The sequence below is a fragment of the Spermophilus citellus genome (assembly GCF_964194105.1).
Source record: "Spermophilus citellus genome assembly, chromosome: 7".
Lineage (NCBI taxonomy): Eukaryota > Metazoa > Chordata > Mammalia > Rodentia > Sciuridae > Spermophilus > Spermophilus citellus.
In genome coordinates this window covers 47,479,393-47,507,267 of record NC_138188.1, presented here as the reverse complement: position 1 = coordinate 47,507,267, position 27,875 = coordinate 47,479,393, and the positions used below count along the sequence as shown (strand labels likewise).

At 38.9% G+C, this 27,875-nt stretch overlaps 1 protein-coding gene across 1 annotated transcript; it reads right to left on the bottom strand.

The window, feature by feature from the left end:
- LOC308652789 (adenylate cyclase type 10-like) lies at positions 1-27,066 on the bottom strand (the record flags this gene model as incomplete). Its single annotated transcript, XM_081300833.1, is given in 25 exon segments — positions 1-119; positions 573-591; positions 593-787; positions 1,303-1,498; positions 1,926-2,043; positions 2,285-2,403; positions 2,869-2,965; positions 3,056-3,260; positions 5,448-5,604; positions 6,002-6,174; positions 7,898-8,023; positions 8,351-8,594; positions 11,010-11,076; positions 14,267-14,602; positions 15,499-15,756; positions 18,568-18,696; positions 19,540-19,676; positions 20,444-20,715; positions 22,312-22,398; positions 23,551-23,740; positions 23,901-24,054; positions 24,741-24,796; positions 25,275-25,464; positions 25,561-25,637; positions 27,056-27,066. Coding segments are annotated over 25 exon segments (3,732 nt in total).
- Positions 27,067-27,875: the final 809 nt, after the last annotated feature.

Here is a 27,875-nt window from a genome sequence, read left to right as displayed (position 1 = left end):
TTATATACAATATGAGAATCCTGGTCCCATCAGGTTATTTTTCTTTTGTTTTAACATATATATTCTTTGAGTTTCTTCTGTGTCCTTATTCTCCTTGACATCAGCCACACTGTCAAATTCTGAAAGAAGGAACATAAAAAATATCACAAACCAGCCTCGAAAGGAGGAGATCTGCAGGGCCCTGAGGCAAAAAGTTATATTCTTTCTTTCTTTTTCATGCCTACATCTTCACATACATTACTCTGTGAATTTTAAGGCCTTCTTTTTTACCCTTTGTGACCATCCATCCACAGAAACAACCCAGTTATTTAAGCCAAGTCCAAGGAAAAATTTTCTATGACTAAGAGTTTTAGATGCCAAAACAATTGAAGCAATTTCTTCATATAACAATAGAATTGTCTGGGCTGGGTCCAGCACTAGGGAGAGGACTATACTTACCTCTGGAACAAAGACTAACTTCTTATATCTGTGTGTCCTTTTTTTACATTAGAGGTATAGCCTTTGACTGCTTCTAAGAATCTGAGACTGTTCTTTGTGTCTCTCACACAAGGGTTCCAGGAAGGAATGCTTACTCTGTATTCCTAATTTTTTTTTCATAACAGTTGTTTTTCTTTAGGAATTCTCCCTCTATCCAAATCCTGGTCAAGCTGGTCTCAAAAGGTCTGATGGAGTTAGTCAAGGTCATGGATTCTTTCTTTCCACACCTCATCACAGAGGCCTTAAGCTCAGAGACCCACTCATGATAGACAGGGCAGGTCACACACCGAGAGAAGAACTCCTTAAAGTACTGAAAGAAAAGGAAGATCCATTAGCTCTGGAATTAGTACCCTCTTCCCCTACATGCCACTGTAGCAGAACATACAACAGTCTTCACTCAACATACTTACTCAGTGCTTAGGGGACAGGGAAGAGTTACTGATGGCAAAATAAGTCTGGAAAATTGGTTCTGGGATACAGTAACTTGGAATGTATCTTATACTCAGAAGGTAAGATTGTAGAAAGATGTGTTTAATCACAGACTGAGTCACCGAGTAAGCCCACTGAGGAGGGCTAAATATTAACATTTTAATGATATTGGGTAGTAGCTGTGTGAAGGCGTAAATATAAGGAACCAAGTCCTAATCTAGATATAAAAATATCTAGGAAGGTACATGATATGTTGATAGCAACTTTCTAGATGGATAAACAAAGTATTCAAGGAGAAAAGGGAGGCAGAGACAGTGAGAGAAGAATGTGGAGAGATGCAAGTGGCAGGAACTTTCACATTAGGTGTTAGTTGAATGACAGAAGAGAAATAGCTACCTGGAGGGTATGGCTGGGGGTCTCTGGGGAAAGACCAGAGACCTCCTCTGGCATCTTCTGTAACATCAGCACACAGCACTCTAGGAATCGCACAAAGCCATGTGAACCAAATAGTGAGGCATTGGTTCTTTTCACCAATCGGCAAGCCTTGGAGAAGTGATGCTCAAAAAGGTCCCACTGTGAGTTCCGGGCAAACCTAGAAGGTAAGAGTTACAACTCTCAACTCTACCCCCTGTTTATAAACCATGGTTCTTTCATGAACTGTCACTTCTTTAAGGCCCTGAGGTACCCAGTCAGAATTATGGTGCTGGAAAATGTTGAAGTCTAGCTCACATGCAGGGAGACCAAAGAACAGACCATGATAATCAGCCTTGCTGTGGGACAGACCATGATAATCAGCCTTGCCGTGGGTTACTCTAGCTCTTAAATGTAACCCTCAACGTATGGGCCCAAATCTACAAAGGGCGAGAAGAACTGTTTTAGTAAGATATAGGGGATGGGTGGTGAATGGTCTTTAAAAGTAAGATGTTGAATTGTCCTGCTTAGAGGGGTGAGGTGCCGAAATGAGTTCAGGAGGACCTTAGAATTCTACCCTTTCCCACAGATCCTCAGCGGGACATTACCACATGGCCAGGGAGGAATGGACCCCCAGCATGACATTGCTTTGAGAAGTTAGAACGCAGCTGTGCCCATAGTGTTGAATGAAACACAGACACTCGTCAAAGGGCCGACACAGCAATCCTGTGGACAGAGAGAGTAACCGGGCTAGTATATATCGTCAACATAGAGAGTGAGGTATAGAAGGGGTGGTACAGGGAGGAAACAAACCAGAAAAGCAGATACCCTCTAAAACACAACTCAGACTTTAGGAAAAAGGGACCATGCCCGAGGGATGGGTTCATATTGCCTATGTTCCAAACCTAGTGCCCCATCTGACGTTTGCATCCCTTAAGCGTAGAGCAGAGCCCTGTGCAATATTTACCTTTTCCATACAACAGCAGATCTAAGCAAGCAGAGTAGAAGCAGGCCAGGCCAAGGACATCATCACCCTGGGAAATTAGAGCCCACTGACTCTCCAGCACATGGACACACAGATCATATCTGCCGAGAGACAGAGCCACTGGGACCAGCTAGGGAGTGGGGGAAGATGGTGCAGGAAAGGAGGGGATCTTAACCTTCAAAGCATCTAACACTCCCAAGAACTCCTCTCCAGAGCTGTATTTATATAGAGAACATAGGCCTGAGATCAGACTTTCTCTAGGTAAAGGAGGTGGGAAATGCCTCTGAGGCAGTTTCAAGGAACCCGAGCTGTTGTAATCCCCTACCTCCCTGCAGGGAAATGGGGGGTGGGGAAACAAAGTTTGCCCACTAGGTCCAAGTGGAGTTCCACTCTGCATTTCCACTCCTGACACCCTGCACTTAAGATAATGCTTCTTGGAGGGGTCAGGGTAAAGAGCCCTGGCTATGGAAATGGAAAAGCATCTCCCATTCCAACCCAAACTTCTCTGAAGGACATCTCTCCCATTCTTATACAATGACTACAATAACTGAAAATGATCTTAATACTTCTTCTTCAGAAATGCAGATCTGAAGAGAACTGAAAGAACTAGATTCTCCAGAGCCGGTTTCTTGAGGTGTCTGCATATCTCATGAGCTTGAAAACCTAAGGAGGTTAAAGAGCATTGTGTGAGGTCTAACTGTGAACCTGGACACTGTGAAATCTCTGGGCCCACCAGCCCCAACATCCCATTACCCAGCTTGATGGAGAAGTCAAGATGGCCAAGGCAGAGCTTGGTGTAGGCCAAGGCCTGCATGAGCTGGGCTGTAGCCAATAATCCTTCCCTGGAGAACCAACACAGGCTACTCTTCTGAATGGCTATCTGTTCACAGTGCAGCCACTTCTCCCTATCGCCCATGTTCTGGGAGAACTGGGAGAGGTCCACGTAGGTAGAGACAACCTGTAGGGTAATAAACAAATTCCCATTGCCCATTCATGTGACATTTCCATTTGGCTTCTTTCCTGTTTAAGGGCCTACTGTGGTGCCTTATTGCTCTCAATCTGGACTCCTGGTGTTGCTACCACACTCTTCTACTCCACCTAGGAAAACATGCTCCTTTTACCCTTCCACTTCTAATTTGATCATGCCCCCTGCCTGTTCTTTAAACAAAGCACTTTCTCTACATGCCCCTCTTCTCCTTCAATCCAAGACTGATTGAAACACCCCCTTTTTTACCCCTCCACTAAGGCCTCTGAGTCTTGCTCCTTATGGCTCTTCAGAACAGCTGCTTAGATCTCTATTACAACTATGTACACATTTGACATGTTAGTGGCTCTCTTCTTGAAATACTGTATTCCCAAGGTTTCTAAAACATATGCTCTTTTGGTTTTTCTCCTGTCTCTCTGGCAACTTCTCAGCTTCTTTTATTAAACCAACCCTTATCATTCCTGACCTCTAATATTGGAGTTATATGAACACAGTCCTTGGATTTCCTCTTTTCTATGCTTATTCCTATTTCTTTGATGTTCTCATCCAGTTTCACAGCTTTAAATAGCATTTATACACTGTGACTTCCATATTTCCATTTCTAGTTCAGAAAGGTCCTATGATGTCCAGACTCATATATTCAACTTCCTACTCCACAGCTTCACCTGGATGTTCAACAGGCATTTGAAATTGAATATCTCCAAAGTCTAGCTCCTAATCTTCCACTGAATCTGCAGACTTCCCTGTCCAAACGAAGAGCACCTCTATGCCTCTAAAGGGCAGGACGCAGATCTTGAAATTATCCTTGATTCTTTTCTTTTCCATCCCATAAGAGGTCCATGAGCAAATTTTGCTCATTTTATTTTGACAAAAGATCACTCTTCCTTCTCCTTCTGCTGCTGTAACAATCTTAGCTATCACCATCTCTTGCCTAGATGACTGCCAACAGACTCTGAAATGGTCTTCCTCCTTTGTCCTCTTCAGTTTGTTCTTGGCATAACATCTAAAATGATCTTATTAAAAGTAAACCTTGTACTGCTCCCCCCCCCCTTTTTTGGTGTGTGTGTGTAGAACCCACCAAAAGCTTCCCATCTCTTTTAAAGGAAAAGCCAAACCCTATTTTTGGCCTACAAGGCCTGTACCATCTGCCATCCCGCCTTTCCCTAGTCCCTCTGATCTCATCTCCTGGTTGGCTCTCTTCCTCTCCCTCCCCTCCAGTCACACTTGCCTCCTCACCATTTCTCGCACACAGAGGATGTGCCTTGTGCTTTCATTGTGTCCTCTGCCTATACAATCTTTCGCAAGACAGCCTGGCTTCTCATCTCCTTCAGCTCTTTGCCGTAATGTCACCTGATCAGCAAGACATTCTCTGACTACCCTGTTTAAAATGGCAACCTAATGGGTGCAGTGGTGCATGCCTACAATCTCAGTGGTTTGGGAGGCTGAGGCAGGAGGATCACGAGTTTAAAGCCAGCCTCAGCAAAAGTGAGGTGCCAAGCAACTCAAGAGAGATCTTGTCTCTAAATACAAAATAGGGCTGGGAATGTGGCTCAGTGGGTGAGTGCCCCTGAGTTCAATCCCCAGTACTCACCGCTCAATAAAGGCAACCCCTGCTCTCAGAACCCCATGCCTCCCCGTCTCCACTTTATTTTTAGCCATTGCACTTATCATCACCTAACAAACTATATGTTGCTATATTTTAACACACTACATGTTTCCCTGGAGCCAAGTTCAGTACATGACATATAATGTTTTCATCAAATATATGTTGAATAAATGGGTAAAAGAGAAAAACAGATGGGAACTAAAATTAGAAAAATATTCACCATGTTTTCCCCCTTAAGTCAGCAGTTCTAATCCCTTTTTAGATCAGGGACATGGAGAATCTGAAGAAAGCTATGACCTTTCCCCCTCCTACTACCCAAGAAATGCCATTTTGAATATAACACAAAATTCTGCCTTCAGTTCAGGGTGATCCCACATAGTCCCACACCTGGAAATCCTTCTATAAACTTCGAATTGAGAAGCCCTTCTCATATACATGACCAATAGTGTCTCGTTAAGTCTGGGGTGTTGGGGAATGATGCTAAAAACAGGAACTTGACAGGGTCTTTCTTTCTAGTACTTGAGGTTTCTCAGTGAAGTCCAAGAATTGCTCACCTGGGCTTCATTTGCAAACTCCTCAGCTGAATTTTTCTGCATGAGAGTGGCCAGGCAGGCAAACCTGCGGCTGCTGGCTGTGGCCTCCAGGTTATAGAGTTGCCAGAGCAAGGAGAGGCAATGTACCCGTTGCTGTAGAACTGCCAGCTTCTTCTTACTGTTGTGAAGCATGGGGTGGTTAGTCAGCACACCCTTATTCTTCATCATTAGGGGCCATCTACAGATTGTCAAACACAGAAATGTTCCTGGAACTCCACTGCTCCCAACCCCACGGACCATTTTAATTCATCCCTCTAAACCAGGAAAAGTCCAGAAAGAGATTTTTTAAAAAGGCTCATTCTTTGACTTGCTATTTGTCATACTTAATTAGCTGGGAGAAGAAGGTGGATCTTGTTATATGCTTTTCTGCTAATATGCTTGAAAGTCACTTGATAGCAAGAAAAAGAGGACTCTTACTTAGATCAATATAAGAAAAGCTCTAGGCTGGGTCCTACTTTAGCTGTGGTTCTCTGTAGCCCTAAAGGGAACCAGGACAATCTGGACTGTCTTCTCACTTCTCACTGGGATTATTTGGAGACTGGCTCAGGAAACAGGAATACCAATACTTTTCCAGAAATGTTTGGAAAAAGACACCAATCCAGGTCCAAGGGAAATTCCTTTTCAGCAGTCGAAGGGCTTGCCTGGCTAATTTTTTGGCCAAGGTGATCTGTCCCATGTTGAAACAGACCTGGAGTTGACAAAATAAGAAACACTTGTGTAAATGTGGGAAGAATACCATGGACTACGTTTTGTTTTGTTTTGGGTACTGGGAATTGAACCCAGGGGTGCTGTACCACTGAGCTACGTCTACAAGTCCTTTTTATTTTTTATTTTGAGATAGGTTCTCACTAAGTTGCAGAGACTGGCCTCAAACTTGCAATCCTTCTGCCTCAGCCTCCCCAGTCACTGGGATTATAAACATGTGCCACCACATCCAGCTATGGATACAATATACTGGCTCTTTCATTTAGAGATGTGTATGTAGCTGGAATCACTAAGGTGCTAGAGTGAACTGAGTTGGAGAACAGCCTGGTCAGAAGTCACAAAAACAAGGACCAGGAGGGCAATAAGCATTAAAGGGGTGAGAAAACAGAATTCTGGAGAAAACACCTTCTTTTCTCATTGCCTACACATCTGTCAGTGGGCAGTAGAGACAGATTGAAAGAAAGTGGTGCTGGCTAGATTGAGATGGCATCATCATTTGGGCAGAGACTCAGATACTCTCAGCTGCCAGAAAGCATCTGTAGAAAATCCTATATCTCTCCTTCCTAAATAGGTTGTACTACCAGAGATGTGGATGTAGGTGTTGGGTTTCAAAACTACCTTGAGGTTATCCTATAACTTCATGTTCTAAGGCTCAATCTCCCAAGAAAGTGATGAAGTTTATGTGATTCTTGAACAATCTTGGGAGAAATGACAAATAATTTCTTTCCATAAAAGGAAAAAAATGTTTAACTTTACTCCAAAGACCACTTTGTTGAAGCAAAAATAATGTAACACTGGAAAACTCTAATATTCTCTTTAATCTACAAAAGCCTATATATTTAAGTTCATAACCAGATTATCTTAATGTTTATCTTAAATTAATTTATTTACTCCAGAGGGCAAAGAACATAAATGGATAATTCACAGAAAATAAACAGAAATAACCAATGAACATAATAAAGAACCTTAATAATTAAGAGGTACACATTAAAACACAATATAACTTGTCTAGGAATTAGCAAGTTTAGAAAAGACTGATAATATCTGATGTTGTTAAGAATATGAAGAAATGGGAAAAATTCAAATTTATATAATATTTTTGGTGGTCAATTTGGTGATATATTTAGTAAGTGTAAAATTGTCCATATCTTCTGCCTGAGCATTTCTACGTTTGGGAACTTCTCAAAGAAGTTCCTACAGAAAGGGAAGAGAGAGATGGAACAAGAATATTCACTACACCAATTTTCAACCCCCAAATTAGAGACAACATAAATTCACATGAATAAAAGGAATAAACTATGCTCTATCCATACAATATACTTGGAGTACTTGGCAGTTGCAATTATTTGATGGATAAATAAGTATGCACATATGCAAGTATATATTCAATTGTACTATGAAAAGTAAAATTAGCTGCAGAAGAAAAAGAATATGGAATATGATCCTATTAAAATGATATAATTGAAAAATGACATGATTGTGTATAGTTGGCAGACTACAGATCAAATTTTTAACTATGATGGGAGTGATGTGGGATGAGTGGGGGCTATTTCATTTTCTATATAACATATAATTCTATAAAATATATCCAACTTTTTATCACATTATCACATTTACAACCATACAGAAAAAAAAGACATGATGGAATTTAAAAAATAGGGTAACTCTTAGAAAAAACAAAACTTCAAGGTTATGCTCATCCTCACCTCTGACCGAAGCCTGCAGAAAGTGGCCTCCTCAAACTGACAAATCTTCACTTTGTGCTTTTTCAAGAACGAGAATGCTGAGGGTTGGCCCAGAAGACTGCTTGCCTTCCTTAAATAAAAGAAAGCCTTCAAACAAAGGATGAAGAAACTGGATTAGGATTAGGATGGTGCTGGGGGTAAGGTTAGGATGAGGGTCAAGATCTGAATTTGAATCAGGTTTGGGATTTTGAGGTAGAGTGAGGGCCCAGCCTGCTGTGCAGGTCAAGGGCAGGGCTAGTGTGGGTCAGTGCTCTCTCTCACCACATTCCCATTTCACGTCTTCTCCTAAATCCCTCCAGCTTCTCTCTCTCCCATTTTCCTCCACTTTCTATTCCTACTTGACAGGAAGCACTCTCAATCAAATTCCCAAAGTAAAAAGGCTCAGTTCAAGAGCAGAGAGCTGAGCTTGCTCACCATGTAATTATCAGACAGGTCCAAGGAGGCAGCAGCAGCCTCCAGCAGATAATAAAATGCACAATTGGTTTCTCCAACAACCAAGCAGTGCTGGGTGAGTGGTGAGAGCACTAGTTTCAGGATTTCCTCACAGTGGCAGGGCTTTGTGGTCAATGTTGGTCTGCACCCAACAGTCAACAGGTCTTTCTTGGGGCTGGTCTGAGCCAGCTTCCTGTTCACTCGCTCTAGGAACTCTTCCTCTGTTCTTTATGGAGAGAAGATCAAGAACTGAGAGTGGCCACAAAACTGTCACTTTTGTTGGGGCATTACAAGGTCTCAAAACCACTTTTCCCAGGAAGTGTCTGTATAATTAATTACTCTATTACTCTATAAAATTTAATAAGTCAGAAAACAGAGCTATAACTGTAATGCTCTATTAGGGATTTAAAAAATTAAAGCCAGCCAGGCACATTGGTGCATGCCTGTAATCCTAGCTCTTCAGGAGGCTGAGGCAGCAGGACTGCAAGTTCAGGGCTGGGCAACTTAGCAAGACCCTGTTTCAAAATAAAAAGGGCTGGGGATATAGCTCAATGGTAGAGCACCCCAAAGTTCCATCCAAGTACTGAGAAAAACAAACAAACAACCACCAAAAAACAAAGATAAAACACCCCCCAAACCTAAAACTAACCTAAGTACTTCATAATCTAAATGGGGAAACATTACGCCTAAAGAGTAAGCTAACAAAATAAATGTTAAATAAAACAAAATGATACAAACCAATATGTAATAATATATCTTCTAGTAGCATATTTCAATTTTGTAAAAAATATGCAATTTCATAGTATATTTAAATATTATTGTATATAGCAGCATCAATCCTATAACAATTCTATCAGGAAGGCAAAAAATACTTCTCTTTACTGGTGAGGAAACTAATGATCAGAGAAATTACATGACTTATGGTATCACAGCTAATGAGAAATAGAACCCAAACTAGAGCTCACCTCTCTGACTACTAGCATGTACTTTCTAAAGGCATCCTGAGGTCAAAAGAGGTCAGATATTCCTGAACCACAATGGTCTAAAACAGTAAAAATTGAGGAGGGGCTTGAAGGTTGGTCAACATGCTGATAAATGGAGGGAGGCAGAGGCCACTCAGCACTGAAAGAGGGATAGCTGGCACAGGTGAGTATGGGTAGTTCATGAGGAATACAGGTTTTTTAAATAGTTTTGTTTGAAATCAGTAGAGTAGCAGGTTAGGTAAGTGGAATGAGAAACTATGTCTAGAACAGCTGGTGAAAATGAAAGTTTAAAATTGATGGGATAGGCATTAGAAAGTCAGGAAGTGCATGGTTAGGAAATACACATTTTCATATCATCTGAAGCAAAAAAAAATCGACAGATTTATAGCTGAAAAAATCTGCTTTGTATACAATGTTTGAAAGCTTAAATAAAATTATTCTTGACCCTTAAGAAATAATTTCCCTTTAGAGAACTGTCATTCTGAATTTTGGGCTGATTATAAGAGTTCCCACTTCTTTGCTGTACATTGCCTTTTTAATTTGATGCCATCCCAAAGGAAATAAGAATGTGAAGAGAGAATCACTAAAATGGGACAAATTATTTGCTAACTATTCTTCTGACAGAGGATTAATATTTAGAATACACAAAGAATTAAAAAACTTAACACCCTCCCCCCTCAAATAACCCAATTAATAAATGGACAAATGAACTACACAGACACTTCTCAAAAGAAGAAATACAAATGGCCAATAAATATATAAAAAATGTCGAACATCATTAGCAATTAGGGAAATATAAATAAAAACTAAATTGAGATTGTCTCACTCCAATCAGAATTGCAGCCATTAAGAATGGTAGCCATCAAGAATACAAACAGTAATATATGCAGGAGAGGTAGGGAGAAAAAGCAACACTTATACATGTTAGTGAGATTGTAAATTAGTCCAATTCCAAGATTGGAAATCAGTATGGCAGTTCCTCAATAGAATAGAAATGGAACCAACATATGACTCAGCTACACCACTCCTCATTATTTATCCTAAAAAATTAAAGTCATCAATGCATGTCTATCCATGTTTATAGCAGCACAATTCATAGTACCTAAACTATAGAACCAGTCTAGGTATCCATCAACAGATATGTTACACATATATACACAAATGTGTAATCTATATACACAACAGAGTTTTATTCAGCTGTAAAGAAAAATAAAAGCCATTATTGGGAAATAGATGGAACTTGAGAACATTATGTTAAGCAAAATAAGCCAAACTCAGAAGGTCAAGAGTTGTATGTTTTCTCTCATATACTGGAGCTAGAGAGGAAAAGGGAAAAGAAAGTTGATTGTGGGATCTTGTGAAAATCAAAGGGAGATCAATAGAGGAAAGGGACCATGAGAAGGGAGGAGGAGAAGGAAAGGGGAAATACTGGGGAATGATTTTGGCCAAATTATATTGTGTGCATGTCTGAATATGAAACAACAAACCCCACCATTACACACAATTATAATGCACCAATAAAAATAATGGAAAAAAAAGAGTCTTTTGCAGAGTGGTCAGACTCCCTCTGGTATGAGGGTGAGGTGAGTACCCCAGTTTGATGGCTATCTGTCTCTCACTCTGAGACCTCTGTGTCCTCCCTGGGCATCTTCATCTACCTGCTGTGTTGTTCACTTGAGAAGGTCTCCTGACTTCTGAATGTTTTTTCCTGGAAATTAAAACTATCTGTGGGGAGAAAAAATACAATTATTTTTAATTATCCATGTTTGGATTAACTGAGAATATTTAAAATTTTTAACTACCTTTTTCTCTGCAACTTACAATACAAAATTAGGATGATACATTATAAATTTCTAATGACAATTATTTGTGATTCGCATAAGTAATCCTCATCGTCAATTTCCTCAAACCAGTTCCCCCCTTGAAGGAGATCCTCGATGTTTGCTAAATGAAGGAAAAAAATGAAGTATGTGTCCATTCTGGTTTGATGGATACTTCCAATGGTGGAAATCCCTAAATATATGTGGATCAAGTAGATGACCAGATCAGAGTGAATTGTAGGGCCAAAGACCAATAGAAGAAAACTATGGTAAGCACAAGATGCCGCAGTCTACTAGCTGAACTTAACTAGCCTTTATCTTCCATATTTGACCTGCAGCTGCCTGTCACAGATCAAAACAGCAAATATTCTGGATATTAGTGCTCTATCTGATGTGTGTATAGTAAAGATGTTCTCCCACTTTGTGGGCACTCTCTTCAGGCTACTGATTATTTCCTTTGCTGAGAAGAAGCTTTTTAGTTGGAATCCATCCCATTTATTGATTCTTGATTTTATTTTTTGTGCATTAGAAATCTCGTTAAGGAAGTCAGAACCTAATCTGATATGATGAAGATTTGGGCCTACTTCTTCTATTAGATACAGAGTCTCTGGTCTAAAGAACTCAAAAAACTTAACACCAAAAAAACAAATAACCCAATTAATAAATAGGTCAAGGAACTGAACAGACACTTCTCAGAAGAAGATATACAATTGACCAACAAATATATGAAAAAATGTTCTCATCTCTAAAAATCCAAATCAAAACTAATCTAAGATTTCATCTCAACTCTAGTCAGAATGGCAATTATTAAGAATACAAGCAACAATAAGTGTTGGCAAAGATGTGGAGATAAATGTACACTTCTACATTGCTGGTGGCAAATTGTTGCAACCACTATGGAAAGCATATGGAGATTCCTTATAAAACTTGGAATGGAACCACCATTTGACCCAGTTATCCCACTCCTTGGTTTATATCCAAAGGACTTAAAGTCAGCATACCATAGTGACACAGCCACATTAATATTCATAGCAGCTCAATTCTCAATAGCTAAACTGTGGAAGTAAACTAGATGTCCTTCAACAGATGAATGGATAAAGAAAGTGTGGTATACATACACAATGGAATATTATTCAGTCTTAAAAGAGAATAAAATCATGGCATTTGCAGGTAAATGGATGGGGTTGGAGAATATCATGTTAATTGAAGTAAGCCAATCCCCAAAAACCAAAGGCCAAATGTTTTCTCTGATAAGTGGATGCTGATACATAATGCTGGGGGGTGGGCGTGGGGAGAATGGAGGAACTTTGATTGGGCAAAGGGGAGGGAGAGATTGGGAGTGGGGATGGGGGCAGGAAAGATGGTGAAATGCGATGAATATCATTACCCTAGGTACATATATGACTGCACATATGTTGTGATTTCACATCTTGCACAACCAGAGAAATGAAAAGTTGTGCTCCATTTATATACAATGAATCAAAATGCATTCTGCTGTCTTGTATAACTAATTAGGACAAATTTAAAAATGTAATATGGAAATAATGATAATAATAATAATAATGATAATAATAAACTAGCAAATATTAAGAATGATGGTGAGATTTTACCTACATGGGCAGGATTGATAGAGTCTAAGAGCATTTTTAGAAGAAGAATGTTTGGGTTAACTAAAAGGACTGGCTCTCTCATGGTAATGATCTTTATAATAGATAAGGTAATTAAGGAAAAGGGTTTGGCAGCACTATTGTGGGCATAACTCCAATTGGCACTTTCTCATTCTAGCCTCTGGGAGTAGTGGCCTCTGGAGTTGAGTAATGTCAAGGCTGTATGGCCTGAGTCTGGGAAGCCCACTCAGTATTCGGCTGGGCTCTGGAGGTCTCGAGCCTCTCTCTCACAGACTGACCAAACCATCTAGTCTAAAGCTGACACTGACTTCTCAAAAGTAAAGGGGCCATACAGGAAATATGGTAGCACAATTTCTTTACAATACCAGATTTTGGAAACTACAAAAAACGGAAATGCCCACAGGATTGCTCCAAGTCACTGGTTTCACATTCATATTATGTTATATGTAGAACAGGTATTAGGATCATAGGTCAAATCTCTCTCTCACTTTAGCTGTCCAACAGGAACAATCTACCACTTTCCCCCTAGTGTCCCTGCCCCCTAACCCTCTACCCAAACCAACTTCTAACAAATACAGAAGGAGAAGATTTGGTTTGATCTTGACAGCTGGTTTCAGTCACGGAAGATGGCACAACTGGGAAAACTAGGTGGAGTGCAAGAAGGTAGATCCCAGCCTGATGAAAGAAGAAATTTTTTGATAGGCTGAGGTAAAGAAATATGAAATCCTCCAGGTAAGCGAACTGAAGAGGTTAAAACAAAGATGGATGAACCCTGGTCTGGTTTAAGAGGCTATGGTGAACATCTATCAACTAATACAAGATTCTTCAAATGGCCAACTTCATTATCCCACAGATTCAATTCTGGCATTATCTCCTTCAGGGAAGTGTTTTCTCTGAAACATTCCTCAGTCTGGGTTAATGGTGCCTTTTTCTAGGCATCCCTAAACTCGATGTGTAGGCCATTTTCAATGTTTTTACCATGTCATACTAGAATTCTCAATTTATACCCCCAAAACTGACAGCTTCAGGAGTTCAGAGGCTGAGGCTTACCCACATTGTATCCCTAACATCCAGTGTAGCATCGGATACATGTAAGGACTCAATATATGTATAGTGAACTGAAAAATAATGAAGGCAATTACTAAACTGTACTGAGTACCCAACATGTGCTTGGCAATAAAAGCTGCACATTATATATTTTAACCAATTCAATTCTCAAAATGATAATATGAAGTTGATATTATTACTTTTTCTAATTAATTGAGATCAAGTAACTTTCTCAAGATAGTCAAGTATTCCTTGGAACTCTGAGATCACATTTTTTAAAACACTCTGTACTTCAGGGTTAAACAGTTCCCTTCTACATACTCTCTCCCGATCTGAATCTCAACTTTTTGATGGAGAGCTCCAAGTGCATGGAAAAAGAGAAGTGCTGCCCACATGAGTTCTTTCTGCCTACTGGTTTACCTTGGGGAGAAGGCAGCTGCAATTTGTCTGTGGTCACTTGTGTTAGAACTGAGCCTCTATCTTTGTAAGTACAGAATCTAAAGGTCCCCCCAGAGCGCTTAGTAGAACAGATTGCAAAACGATGGAAGGGGACAAAGTCTTCTCCATGGCAGCTCCCACAGCGGCAGGCCAAATCTTGGAGAAAACAGGCACATTCAAGGTGCAGTGCAATCTGTTGTTCCTTGGGCCACAGCTCCCAAGCAGCTTCCCGCAATAGAGGCATTCCAAATTCTAGAACATCAGTTTGAGGCAGGGATGGTTCTTTTTGCAGCCGGAGAAGAGAGGCTGAGCCAGCGTCTGAAATTTAGGAAAATTCAAGTGAGACTCTCCCTTATAGTATTTCAATGCTTCAGTATAGCAAACTCCCAAGCACATTGTTGCTACTTTATAAGATTTTATTTACAACTCATGGTTGGTGTGCCTGCCTCCTTTGTATAAAAAATTTTGTACCTATCTGAAAGTGGTATTGACCATTTCTACTTGATGATATGGTACAAAATGGAAGAAATTATTAGTTTTACTGAAATACATTGGGAAGATTTCTTGACGGTTCCTTCTAACTGAGCTTTTTTACTTTAAATTGTTACAAATCTCAAATCATAAGACATATTCTGTTGAAATATGAGTGCAAACATCTCAAAGTCAAAGAGAAATGGGAGACTGGGAGAGAGTATGTAGAAGGGAACTGTTTAACCCTGAAGTACAGAGTGTTTTAAAAAATGTGATCTCAGAGTTCCAAGGAATATTTGACTATCTTGAGAAAGTTACTTGATCTCAATTGGATCATCAATGCTATGACTTTATTCTTTCATATGGAGAATTTGAAATCATAAGCTGTTCAATTGAATTTTGCTCCGTTCAAGTCTGTTTCAATACCCCATGAGTCATTTTCTTTATGAATTTCTAAAATTCAAAATGATTTATCTTTTTTTTCCTTATTATTTGTACCTAGAAAACCAGTAAATGATTATGACAATATTTTATGAACCAAAAAAATCAAAACACAAATACTAACACAGGAGTTAACAAGGAGCTGGAATAAGGATACAGGATATTTTTCTATTATAACCATGGCTCCTTCATAGATAAACAAAAATTTTCTTTCCATTTCTGAATCGCCAGCCTTCAGAGAGAAGCCCCAATACATGATATTAATGGTCTTTCTAAACACAGAATACCCCCGCCTTCCTCACCTGACTTTTTCTTCTCTTTGGTTTGATCAATGATGTCAATAATGGAAGGTACTAACATGGACTCAGCAGGAAGCTCAAGCCAGTGGAGCACATGCATATCCACAAGAGCCCCCAACAACTGAAGTAGCTTATTTTTATGCCAGCCAGGCAGGAGGTGATGCAGCAGATTTATATGGAAGGAGTGACCAATGATTGCAGCACACTTCACTAGCAACTGTTCCTCTGGGCTCAGTTGATCCAGTTGGTTTACTGCTATTTCTGTACCCCCACCAAAAAAAAAAAAAAAAAAAAAAAAAAAAAAGGAAAGCAAGAAACAGCAGTGAACAATGGTTCTATAAACCTGGGATACATTATGTTGATAATTTGTACATCTTAAAAATAAAAAAGCTTGCTTCTTATATACCCCTATTTATTTCCTACCTTAATCCCCCCTTCTCTAGTCAACCAAACCTCTTGAAAGAGTTCTATCTCCAAGTTCTTGTTTCCCATTAATTGTTCAACCAACAACTGGGTCTCTACCACACTACTGAAACTGTTCTCCTATGATCACCAAAACCCTTTGCTGGCAGACCAAAACTGTGCTCTGGATCACTCGGCTACACTAATCCTTTCCAACTTCATGACCTATTAGTACTTAGACTTACTTTTTATATGAGAGAGAGAGAGAGAGAGAGAGAGAGAGAGAGAGAGAGAATTTTTTAATATTTATTTTTTAGTTTTTCGGTGGACACAACATCTTTATTTTATTTTTAAGTGGTGCTGAGGATCGAACCCAGTGCCCCGTGCACGCCAGGAAAGCGTGCTACCGCTTGAGCCACATCCCCAGCCTAAGATCCTTATTTTAAATTAAACTTTCAAGGCAGATTTCCTGGTCCTAGATCTCTAATAACTGTAAAGATCTTAATAAACTCCAAGGATTTCATTAAATCTCTCCATATTCTGACCTAAACATTAAAGTGGTTGGTATTAAATAAATAAGTCATCAAGTTCAAAAACTTGAAATCATCCTAAACTTTGTTCTTTCTCTTCACAACCTACTGGTCATCCATCCATCCTCTTTCTAAATGTCTCTTGGATATATTTCATACTAAACAATTTTAAATGACTAGCAAGCCATTTTCACCTGGATCACTATAAATCCTGTTTTGCACATCTCCAATTTCTTTTTATTCTCATCCCAACAATATATTATTAACTAGTGGCAAAATTAGATATCTTAAAAACACAATATGATCAAGTCAGTCTCTCTCTCAAATACCTTTAAAACTCAGTGTGATCTTTCACAATCTAGCTTTGGCCTTTCTTTTAGACCAAGGCTTTGCTGACCTATTCATTTTAGCTTGCAGTTTACAACCTCTTTTCCTTCCCTGACAATGTTGACTTTGGGTTAATTTTCTAGCTGTTTCTTGGGATCCCAATAAAATTAGAACGTGGGCAGTGTTACCAGGAAACATGGCTATGCTAAGAATGACCTTTGAATCTGGACTGGGGAAATGTAAATGAGCTGATTGTGAGATACAGTTTGGGGCTTCCTTGAGTGTAATAATTCTTGTAATAGATCATGATCCTTGCAGGGCCAAGTCCTTATCTGGGACTTGGGGTTTCTAAGCATCCAAGCTTCATGGGTCTCATTCCTGACACTGGGACTATTATTCCTTGAGGCTCCAGGGAATAGTCCCTGGGTTGCCAGGTAAATTGTTGTAAGGACTCCCACTGAAGAAAACCACCTGCTACTGTCCTGCCAGCATGCTGCATTTACTTCTAACTAGAGCCAATGCCAAGTTTGGCCTGTCAGGGTTAGAGCAAAAACTGTCTAGTTGAACCCCAAATCTCCAGAACGAAGAACTATGGTGTCATACATTAACAGAATATTATGTGACATTATTTATTTTGCTAAATCCTCAACAGAACCCATGACGTAGGGTCTATTGTTATCCTCTTTTGACTGATGAGAAGACTACAGCTAACTTATCAAAGGCCTCCAGCCAGTAAGTGGAGGGGCCAAAAGTGTCCTCATTTTTCTGATTCCAGAGTCCCAGCAATTGACTAGCATGTCTTTATGGTGGTTTCATGTACATGTCTTATTTTCACAACAAGATGATATTTTACTTGAACTATATTTATCATAATATTCCTTAAGAGGGCTTAATATAGTATCTCCCCCACCAAACACTTGAATAGAACATTTGAAAAACAAAACATAATAAAGAGAATAAAATCATGGCATTTTCAGGTAAATGGATAGAGTTAGAGAAGATAAGGCTAAGTTAGCAAATCCCAAAAAACCAAATGTGTTCTCTGATATAAGGAGGCTGATTCATAGTGGGGTGGGGAGGGGGAGCATGGAAGGAATAGATGAACTCTAGATAGGGCAGAGGGGTGGGAGAGGAAGAGAGGGGACATGGGGTTAGAAATGATGGTGGAATGTGATGGACATGAATATCCAAAGTAAGTATATGAAGACATGAATTGGTATGAATATACTTTGTACACAACAAGACTTATGAAAAATTGTGCTCTATATGTAATAAGAATTGTAATGCACTCTGCTGTCATATATAAATAAAAATAAAAAAAGTTAAAAACAAAAAAACCATAATTAATCTCAAAGAACGTCTCCTCTCCAACTATGCCTGCCTGCCAAATTCTTTGTTCCTTATTGGTCAAAATAAACATACTTTGCATTCTTTTTTATTAAACTCTTGCTATATACATAACATTATCAGCATAATAGATTTTCTTAAATCTCAGCAACATCATCTCCCTTGCTTATTGCCTCCTTTGGCACTGGAATTTTCACAAAGGGAAACTCGGGACCTAATTTTTATTAATAAACGGAAAAAGCTTCCAGATCATCAAAAGAAAGCAAAAGGCCATTTAAGTAAACATTATTCATGTCTTCAAAAGGCTCTTCAGGCCATGCTAGAACTTATTTCTGGAAGACAAGTTTCCTGTTTAGAATAAAATGAAACCAGAATGATAATGAGAGACTTGTACTCATTCACTCACCCAATTACTAATTGCAGTGACACCTGTAATTGGTTCACTGGCGGTATTCAAAGAACTTGCCTTTTAACAGTGGTGGGAGAAGCACTGTATCCAAGTTTACATCATCTTTGACTGTGCAGACATAAAGTTCCTGATCTTCTTTGGAGCTGGCAGGAGAAATACTATACATTGTGGATTTTATGGCATTGGCTGTAGGGGCAAAAAAAGGACCATGACTGAGGAAAACACCAAGCTCAGTGACTGTAGTTTTAAAGGCACAGAAATGCAAGATTAAGTCAAGAGACTTCAGGATGAAGATGAATGGAAAACACTATGTTGTTTTTTTTTTTTTTAAGAGAGAGAGAGAGAGAGAGAGAGAATTTTTTTTTAATATTTACTTTTTAGTTTTCGGCAGACACAACATCTTTGTTTGTAGATGGTGCTGAGGATCGAACCCGGGCTGCACGCATGCCAGGCAAGTGCGCTACCACTTGAGCCACATCCCCAGCCCAACACTACGGTTTAACATGCTTCACACCAACCCATCCTGCTTGTTCTTTAATTTTCTCTTATAAACTAATAGCATCCTTTGTACCATATTATATTTCACCAATGTTCATTATTCCTGCTTACTTTATAATAGCTCTGTTTCTATGATATCACAGCTCTACGATGCCTTTCTGGATATACATGTAATTCTACCCTTTCCTCCTAGCCCATCCTCCTTCCTTCTCCCATCCCCCATCCAAATCCTCAAGTCCTCCTCATCATTAATATACAATTCTCTGTTCTGGACTCTCATCGTTAAAAACCCTATTTCCTACCTGATCTCCTAGGCTACTCAAAATAAAACTATTGCAGATTGGTTGACTGAATTAAGTTATCTGAGGCAGCGATTTAGTGTTTTCACCTTAGTTGCATAGTATTTGTACATTGTACTTAGCTGGGCTTAATCTGGCCCACAATGTCAACAGGGAATGACCACAAGCTTCATAAAGACTAGGTAATGCCATGATGGAGATCAAACGTCAGTGGTTGCAAGGCTGAACTTACCTGAGAGGGTTTCCCACTTGCTGTTCTCTTCCTCCTCCTTTTCTAGGTCATGAAAAAGCAATATGTCCTTAGAGAGAAGGTCCTGGCATAGGATCTCACAATACAGGGGGTTTCCAAAGCTCCTGTGCAGAAGGTAGCTGCAGAAAGTAAGTAGGTGATTGCTGACTAAAGATGACCACTTGAGGGGAGCCAAATATTAAGGATACTTCATACTGAGGAATCTTCTTTTATTAAAGTCAGATCTTGATGTATATACACTAACAGAGGGAAGCAGCAGCAGGGAAAAACGTAGGAAAAAAACAATTTCTTGGGTTTTTTTTTTGGGGGGGTGCACTGCAGTTTTAACTCAGGGGTGCTTAATCACTGAGCCACATCCCCAGCCTTTTAAAAATATTTTATTCAGAGACAGGGTCTCGCTAAGTTGCTTAGAGCCTTGCTAAGTTGCTGAGGCTGACTTTGAACTTGTAATCCTCCTGCCTCAGCCTCCCGAGTCGCTGGGGTTACAGGTGTGCACCACCATTCCCAGCAAGAAAAACAATTTCTGATTGGCTTTGAAATATATTTTGGCAGTAACTTTTTTTTTTCTTAACTATTTTGCTTCTACTGATGTTAAAAGGAGCTAACATCTCCTTGCTAAAAGGCTTGGCAGAAACTGGCCTGATTGTATATAACTGACACTATAAGTAAGCCATCCAAATCCTAACTGTCTTGTTAAAACTTGCATGGGCAGCCGGGGAGGTAGCCCCTTCATAGTTTACAAGGAGACTGAAATCTCATCTTGGGCTTCATCATGCTTACTAATGCCACTCTCTCCCCCAGCTCTGTTGAGCCCTGAGCCTTCTCTTTTATATTATGGCACTGGTTCCTCCCTTAATGAAGTGCCCAGCTGATCCTAGCCACTCACATCTGCAGCTCTTGGGGGATGCTCACCACCCCTAGTTCCCAACATGCCATTCTCAACAGCGAGGTTGCTGCCAACTTTGAAATGGGCACAAGGATAGCCTGAGGACTCTGTAGGAAGTGCTGGGCCCAGCCACACAGGGTGACAGGAGGGGTCAACGTCATCACCATGATGATGGGCACACTGGAGAGCAATGTTCCCAAAAACTCCCAGGAAGCTGCATCCATATACTGGGCCTCGTCAATGAGGAAAATCAGTGGTGTTTCCCTCATTGCCTGGAAATAACAGCAAAGAAACAATAAAAACCTCTGATTAGAAATAAAGATCTACTGAAATTTTTCCATCAACAATTTAAACAAAATGTCAAACAGGATGGAATTTTCAGAGTAAAATGTATTTTAAGTCCAGGTCACATTTTACTTTCTAAATATAAAATATAACCTACATATCTAATTCCTAAATAAAAAATGTATGGATAAAATAAGTGAACAAGAAAATGCTCTAACTAAAAATAAGTATCAAAATATTCTCTAACTCAAACTTGAAGCTTTCAAATATTTCATTTTGACAAAGACTTTATTCTGTATGAGAATTTATAACATTTTAAAATGGCAACTTTCAAACCCGGCTGCACATTAGAATCTCCTGGCAGTGCTTGTCAACACTCTCATTACCAGGCCCCACTCACTGAACATTCTGAAAAAATTGTATCCATTTTTATCCCCACTCCTGCTCTGCTTCCCATGGTGTCAGGTGATCACTCTAATGTGTTTATCCTATAGATTTTTGTTTGCATTTTGTTCTTTTAAAATATGCATTGTTGTTTTGCCAAATACATTGTTTTTATATAAATACTACTGTATTACAGATCTCATTATTTCTTCCTCTTTTTTTATTCAGGACTGTTTTTATTTTTGCGGTGCTATGCAAGCCTTCTACCACTGAGCTACATCCTCTGGCTTCAGACTATTTTTTTTTAATATTATTATTAGTTGTTGATGGACCTTTATTTAATTTATTTATTTATTTATTTATTTATTTATTTATTTTATTTTTTTATTTTTTTATTTTTTTAGAATTTCTTATATTTATTTTTAGTTCTCGGCGGACACAACATCTTTGTATGTGGTGCTGAGGATCGAACCCGGGCCGCACGCATGCCAGGCGAGCGCGCTACCGCTTGAGCCACATCCCCAGCCCCTTAATTTATTTATTTATACACAGTGCTGAGAATCAAACCCAGTATCTCACAAATGCTAGGCAAGCACTCTACCATTGAGCCACAACCCCAGCCCTCAGAATTGTTTTTATATCACTCCACATTGTTAAGTTTTCATCTTATTCCCTTAGTTCTAACTTTAACATTTACTTCACTGTGTTTATCCACGTGTTCATGCCAGTACCTCTCTGGCCTCCACAAATAAACACAATGGACATGTTCCTTGGGAGTTCCTAGATTTAGAGGATACATGCTATTAAAATTTGAATTGTTACTTTTAGATTGCTTTCCAGAATGGTCACATCATTTTCTTTTCATATAGATTTTTGATTCTGTAATTCTGAGGTAGAGTCTGGGTATCTGTGCTTTTAATAAATAATAGGTAAAATAGCGATTCACCTGCACTGTAAACCATTGTTTTACATCAAATTACTAAAATTTCATTAAGAAACAGGACCAAGAAAGAGCCAAAACTCTTTTGTGTACCATGCCATGCTGTAGAATGAATACATGTTTGCAGATAGACACAAACACTGAAGATAGCAACAAATGGAAGGCCAAGAAAAGCCTAGAACAATGTATGATGCAAACTGGTTAAACATAAACCATCTCCAAATATTAAGAATAAATGGTATGTAGCAAAAGTACCCACCTCCTGAAGCACTTCAATAAAACACTCTTTAATCTTTTTTTGTCTGGCCAGGTCATCCATGTGTGAAACTTTGAAGGACAATGGAAACTGATCAAAAAGAAATATTATGTATTAGCATTTAAAATGGCAACCTAATAAAAATACGCATATTCTCCAAAGGAACAGAAAACTATTCTATTTTAATGAAGAGTGGGTTTCTGTGAGATTGAGCATAGAGAGACAAGATCCAATCCAATATTAATGTGTAGCTCAAAGTGTAATATTGAAAGTTCATTGAGGGTTAAAGACAGATACTTACATCTCTTTTTGTATACCAGAGTCTAGAAAATTATTAAAGGCTGTAACTAAGGAATAAATGACAGGTTGTACTTAGTAATGCTACTTTGGGCAGCTCCAGTATACAAGTTACACCAAATATACCAGGATGAATCTCTACATGCAACTTGTCAGAAAGAGATGCAATGGATATCACCTAACATTTTTTTACTGTGCTATGTTAAGGCACATAAGCTACCATGGATCTGTTAGCCAAAGTGAGATTCCTGCTTGACTATATGAACAAGGGTTAGAGCTCAGACAAAACTTAATAGAGGGCTATACTGAGGAACTGGATAGATTTTATATCAAATACTTTCTTTGGAGGTAGATTAGAAGTTAGAAGTGATGGAGAATGAACAGGGTATCTTTAGTTTGCTGGCTGTTGGGTACCACATAAACCCTAGACCACTGGAAGATTTTGAGACTTAGATGCTGGCTCAAGGGATATACTCCATGGCTAGGGAATAGGAAGGCAGCTTTAAGGAATAAAAAATCACAACTGACTTAAGAACACATGAATATAATTCCTAGGGTCAGGATCACCTTAACACATGTAGCTGTTTAAAATTTATAATACAATCTCTTATACACTATCTTCTTTAAAATTTATGTAAAATCATATAAAGTATGTAAATCATTTACAGATGAAAAAATTGTGGCTCAGAGAGGCTAAGTGATTTGCTCTAGGCCATATAATTAGCAAGTGTCAGAGTTAGTCTTAGAATCCACTCTAATGAAAAAAAAAAAAAAAAAAAAACCTGGGTTTTGGTGAATCCAAATCTTGATCCTCCCAAGACTATGTGTTCTTAAGCTACATATATATGGCCTAAGGGTATTAATTACGTTAAAAGACAACAGTGGATCTGACTATCCAGAAAGAATAACAGTAACCCAAATTCAGAAAGTCAAAGTCTTTGTTACCTTCACAAAGAAGAGGTCATTAAAAAGGCAATGAAGTGGTTCATCCACCATTCCATGGAGCTGTCTGTGCAGGCACTCTTGCCGATAATAGGCTGGGCATGTATCAATCTCAAAGAAGATGGCCATGAGGGTCTGGATAACATAGAAGCACTGCTGGGAATCTGCTTCCTTCAGTTTCAATGGCAACACCCTGGTGAATATTAACATGGTCACTGGGGGACCCCAGACCCACACAGAGATTATTCATTCCACCAGTCCAAGGATGCTGAATCTAATGACATGTAGTTGTACCAATAAGGCAAAGAAGCCCCCCCAAAGTAGGTTTTGAGTCAGAAAGCAGGTGTCTTTACCTTTGCCCTTTTTTCTGGGCCAAGAAGTTTATTTCAGCTAAAATCTGGCTTTTTCCATAGCCTTTTCCACCTTCATACAGAACTGCCTGACCCTTCTTCTGTTGCAAACATGACTGCTGTGCCAATCTGAAGGCCTCCAGTTCCTTTTCCCTGTCTGCAAAGAGACAAGAAGCACTCTGTGCTTTATAGTAGAGACTATTTGAATTGATTTTCAAAGCTAGCTCTCTTAAAAGCTCTATCACCTCCCTGTCCCAGAATCCCTGGCAGAATCCAGAATCCCATTCTTTGATGGAATTTCATATCTAGGTCTAGAAAATCAACTTGAGACAAACAGAAGTATGTGCTGAGGAACTGGATAGATTCAGGGTTTATTGCAGAGCCTAAGCAATAACATTCAGAACAACCAGGCACCATATGGATATGGGGCTACTATTATTTTCTTAGTTTGTTATAAAAATTTCCATAATAACAATTTAGTCTTCAAGGTCTGAAACTGTTAGGTAAAGATAATGGATTAATAAATGTAGATTAAAATAAAAATAGGGACTATATAATGCAGGTGGCAGAATAGACCCCAGTAGCAAAACCCTAACTTACAAAGATTCTAACTAAATGTTGGTACTTCTCAAGCAAAATGGTAGAACTTGACCTGAAATCTGAATATTCAACATGAAAAAGAAATGACAGATCCTCTTCAAAACAAATATAAATTCACTAAGAAGGCTGCTCTCTATTTTTAATACAAACTTAAAATCATTTAGTTTGCATTCCATTTTATTTTTAAAATCATGTCTAGCCATCTACAGCTGAAACAAATATGATCTAAGTTAGAAAACTCACCTAACAAAGGGCAATTTTCATTTCTCGTTCTGGCCAAATGTCTTTTCCCAAACATTCTGCAAAAAAAGAACAAAGAGAAATGTTTTATTAAAAATAGCATCAAGAACTCTTGTCTTCCTAAGCAAGTACTTCAAATAACTGAAGAGGTACAGAGATCTGTGTAAAAGAACTAAAAATTGTTAGGGAGTGAGAAAGGGAAAGTAATATTGATTACTGCAGGCTCAGAGAGGTAAGTAAATTGTGAAGTACATGCACACACACACACACACACACACACACACACACACACACAGAACACCTAGATTAGTGATTTACTGCTATTTTCTTCCTGTTGGAGAGAAGGAAATTCCCCAAAGAAGTAGCTAAGAGCTAAACAGACAAGCTAAAAATCTCAAGATGAGAAAGCCTCCTTTTATGTGTCTTATTCCAACAGGGAAGTACTAGTATTACTAAATTTCATACAACTGAAAATTTACCATTCTCATGCCTCTATTCTGCAAGAGATGAGAATAAACTCTCACCAATAATACTCACATACATCTTCTATGGCCAAGATATTCATACATCCTCCCTGGGTTGGAGATGTTTTTCATTATTTTCTCTGGCAGTTTCTTAAAGTTGTAAGCAGGAAGCATGGACCTTAAATATGTTACCTCATCACAGGATACCAAGCCTGGATAAGCAGCTATCATTCTGGCCACAAGGCTCACTTTAGGGCCAATAACTGTGTTAGAAAGACAGTAAAGAGTGGAAAATTTTTGGACCACCTCTTCCATCTTCATCCCTTAAGTCATAGAGCTAATAATCCAATCTATTCTACCTGTATATTCATGTCTTGCTACTGCCCCAACCAGGCCACAGAATACTGGTCCATTGGTGATACTGATGGAAACAAGCCTGGGGATCAGAAAAGTAACAACTGAGTAAATATATAGTCAGAAGCCTCCAAATTCAGGCACAAGATCTGCCACTCTCTAGATCTAGAAGTCTAGTTTTAGAGCTCAGAATGAAAAAAGGTCAGTGGCTAATGCCAATCTGCATCACATGATGAATATGAAGAACTTAACAAGAAAACAACAAAACCTACAGAATGGTCTCCCTCTTTTAGGAGTTTTATTTGGGGAGTTATTATTGGTAAAAAGATTTTTAAAAACCACTTTTATCTGTCAGATGATTTATATATGCTTTTTGAGGTACTTTCAAATTGATTGCCTCATCTGGTCCTTTGAGATATAATTAACAACAAACTTGTATGACAGTCAAGGCAAATATTTTAATAGGCTTTGAGAAAAGAGGAAAAAACTAAAGGGGTTAAGTTAACTTTCCAAGAGTTATACAGCAAAAGTCAGAATGAGAATCTAGATTTCCAGATCCTTAGATCAGTGTTATTTTTGCTATTCCATGCTGCCCTTAGATAAAACCCAAAAAATGAAAAGTAGAGGAACAGATGGCAATACAGAGTTGAATCAAATAATTCAATGTCAGAGTAATGAATAATCAGAATGTCAGGACTGCTGGTGGAAGAATTCTGAAACAAACTGATCTTTGGAATATACTTTTTCAATGAGCAACTTTTTCATTCAGTTACACATGCATAAAATTATTCAACAAGCACTGAGAAGTATGCACAGTGCCACACACTTAGCTGGATGTTTAAAATGTGTGTCCTGGAGAAGTTCAGGCTGGGGAAGAAGGTTGGGAATAAGGGAGGTGAAGAAACAGTTATATGATGTCAAGACAAATATTCTTATAAGAGATCAGTAAAGCACATTCATAAAGCAAACAGAAGGTATACTAACTTTCTGTACTAACTTGTACAGAAAGAGTATTCATAAGGGAGAGGACATTAGTCAGACCTTGAAAGTTGAAAACACTGTTGAAACAGAGAAACAGCATTCTTTCCAGTAGAAAAAGGCACAGGCTTTGGAAGCCTGGTGTAGTTATGCAAAACTAAGTACTTCAAGATGGCTAGAGCACCGATGGTGTTTGGAGTAGGGAGAGGTGAAGGGAGAAGTGATCTTATATAGATGAGAGATGGGAAAACATGCACAATACGGATTACTTAAAAAGAGAGTATAATAGAGAATGGGCAGATTTACTTGATTGACATGACAGGTCACAGATATGTGGATGGAGAAAGAAGGAGCAATGAGGCATAATTAGGTTCAAGTTAATGTACAAACAAACAATTTTCAGTGGTTCAGAGAGAACGTGAAAAGTAGTGATCATGTTAACATGACTGTCTCCTATACCAACCAAATTCTCCTGGCTTCCTGAGGACAGGATTGAGGGCTCTCACCATTCATATGCTGTACCCACTGTCCATGGTGAATAAAAGAAGTGCACAAGACAAGAACCAGGTAGTCGATTCTATCATCACCCCAACAGCAAGAATCAAAATCTTCTACTGGTTTAAGATTCTTCCTCAGGCTAAAATGACATTTCCCACTTTCTCCACCTGCCAAACTCCTTTCTTTTTCTACCCAGCACAGATATCCCCAGAGATATCAAAGATATCAAGACTTCTTTGATATCTCTGGGGATAATGAACTATCTCTTCCTAAAGCATCTTGCTTTAGCTCCCAGAGAATTTTATTCCTGCACTTAAATTTCACTGTACTACAAGAAAGCTGTTTACCTGGATGGGGAGGAGGTGGTCTCTTTATTGTTCTTATGTCGAAGGCATAAGAATACTTAATGAATGCATTTATGCACGTGAGAAACTCAAGCACTGGATCACTAACAAGATAAGACACACTGTACTTTTCTCACTTGGTTGTTTCTTCTTTTTATTGTATTTTATAACTACCCGCTGTTCTTCCTGACAGTCCATATTCATTTTTTATTTTAAAAACATTCTCTATTGAGGAAGAATATATTCTTTATTTGACATATGCAATTATACATGAAGTATTTATGGTACTAAACACCATCCTGATCACTCCATGCTCAGGGAATCATCTTTTCTCTAAAGGAGCTGGAAACTAAACGTATTTTTCAGATTAGAAAGAGGAACTTACAAGGTGAAGAGGAGACATGGAATGCAGTTTAGGATCTGAGTGAGAATTGATGTGATGCAGACAGACATGAACGGGCTCGGGAGCTCGGGAGGCAGGCAGCCCCCTCCCCTCGGGC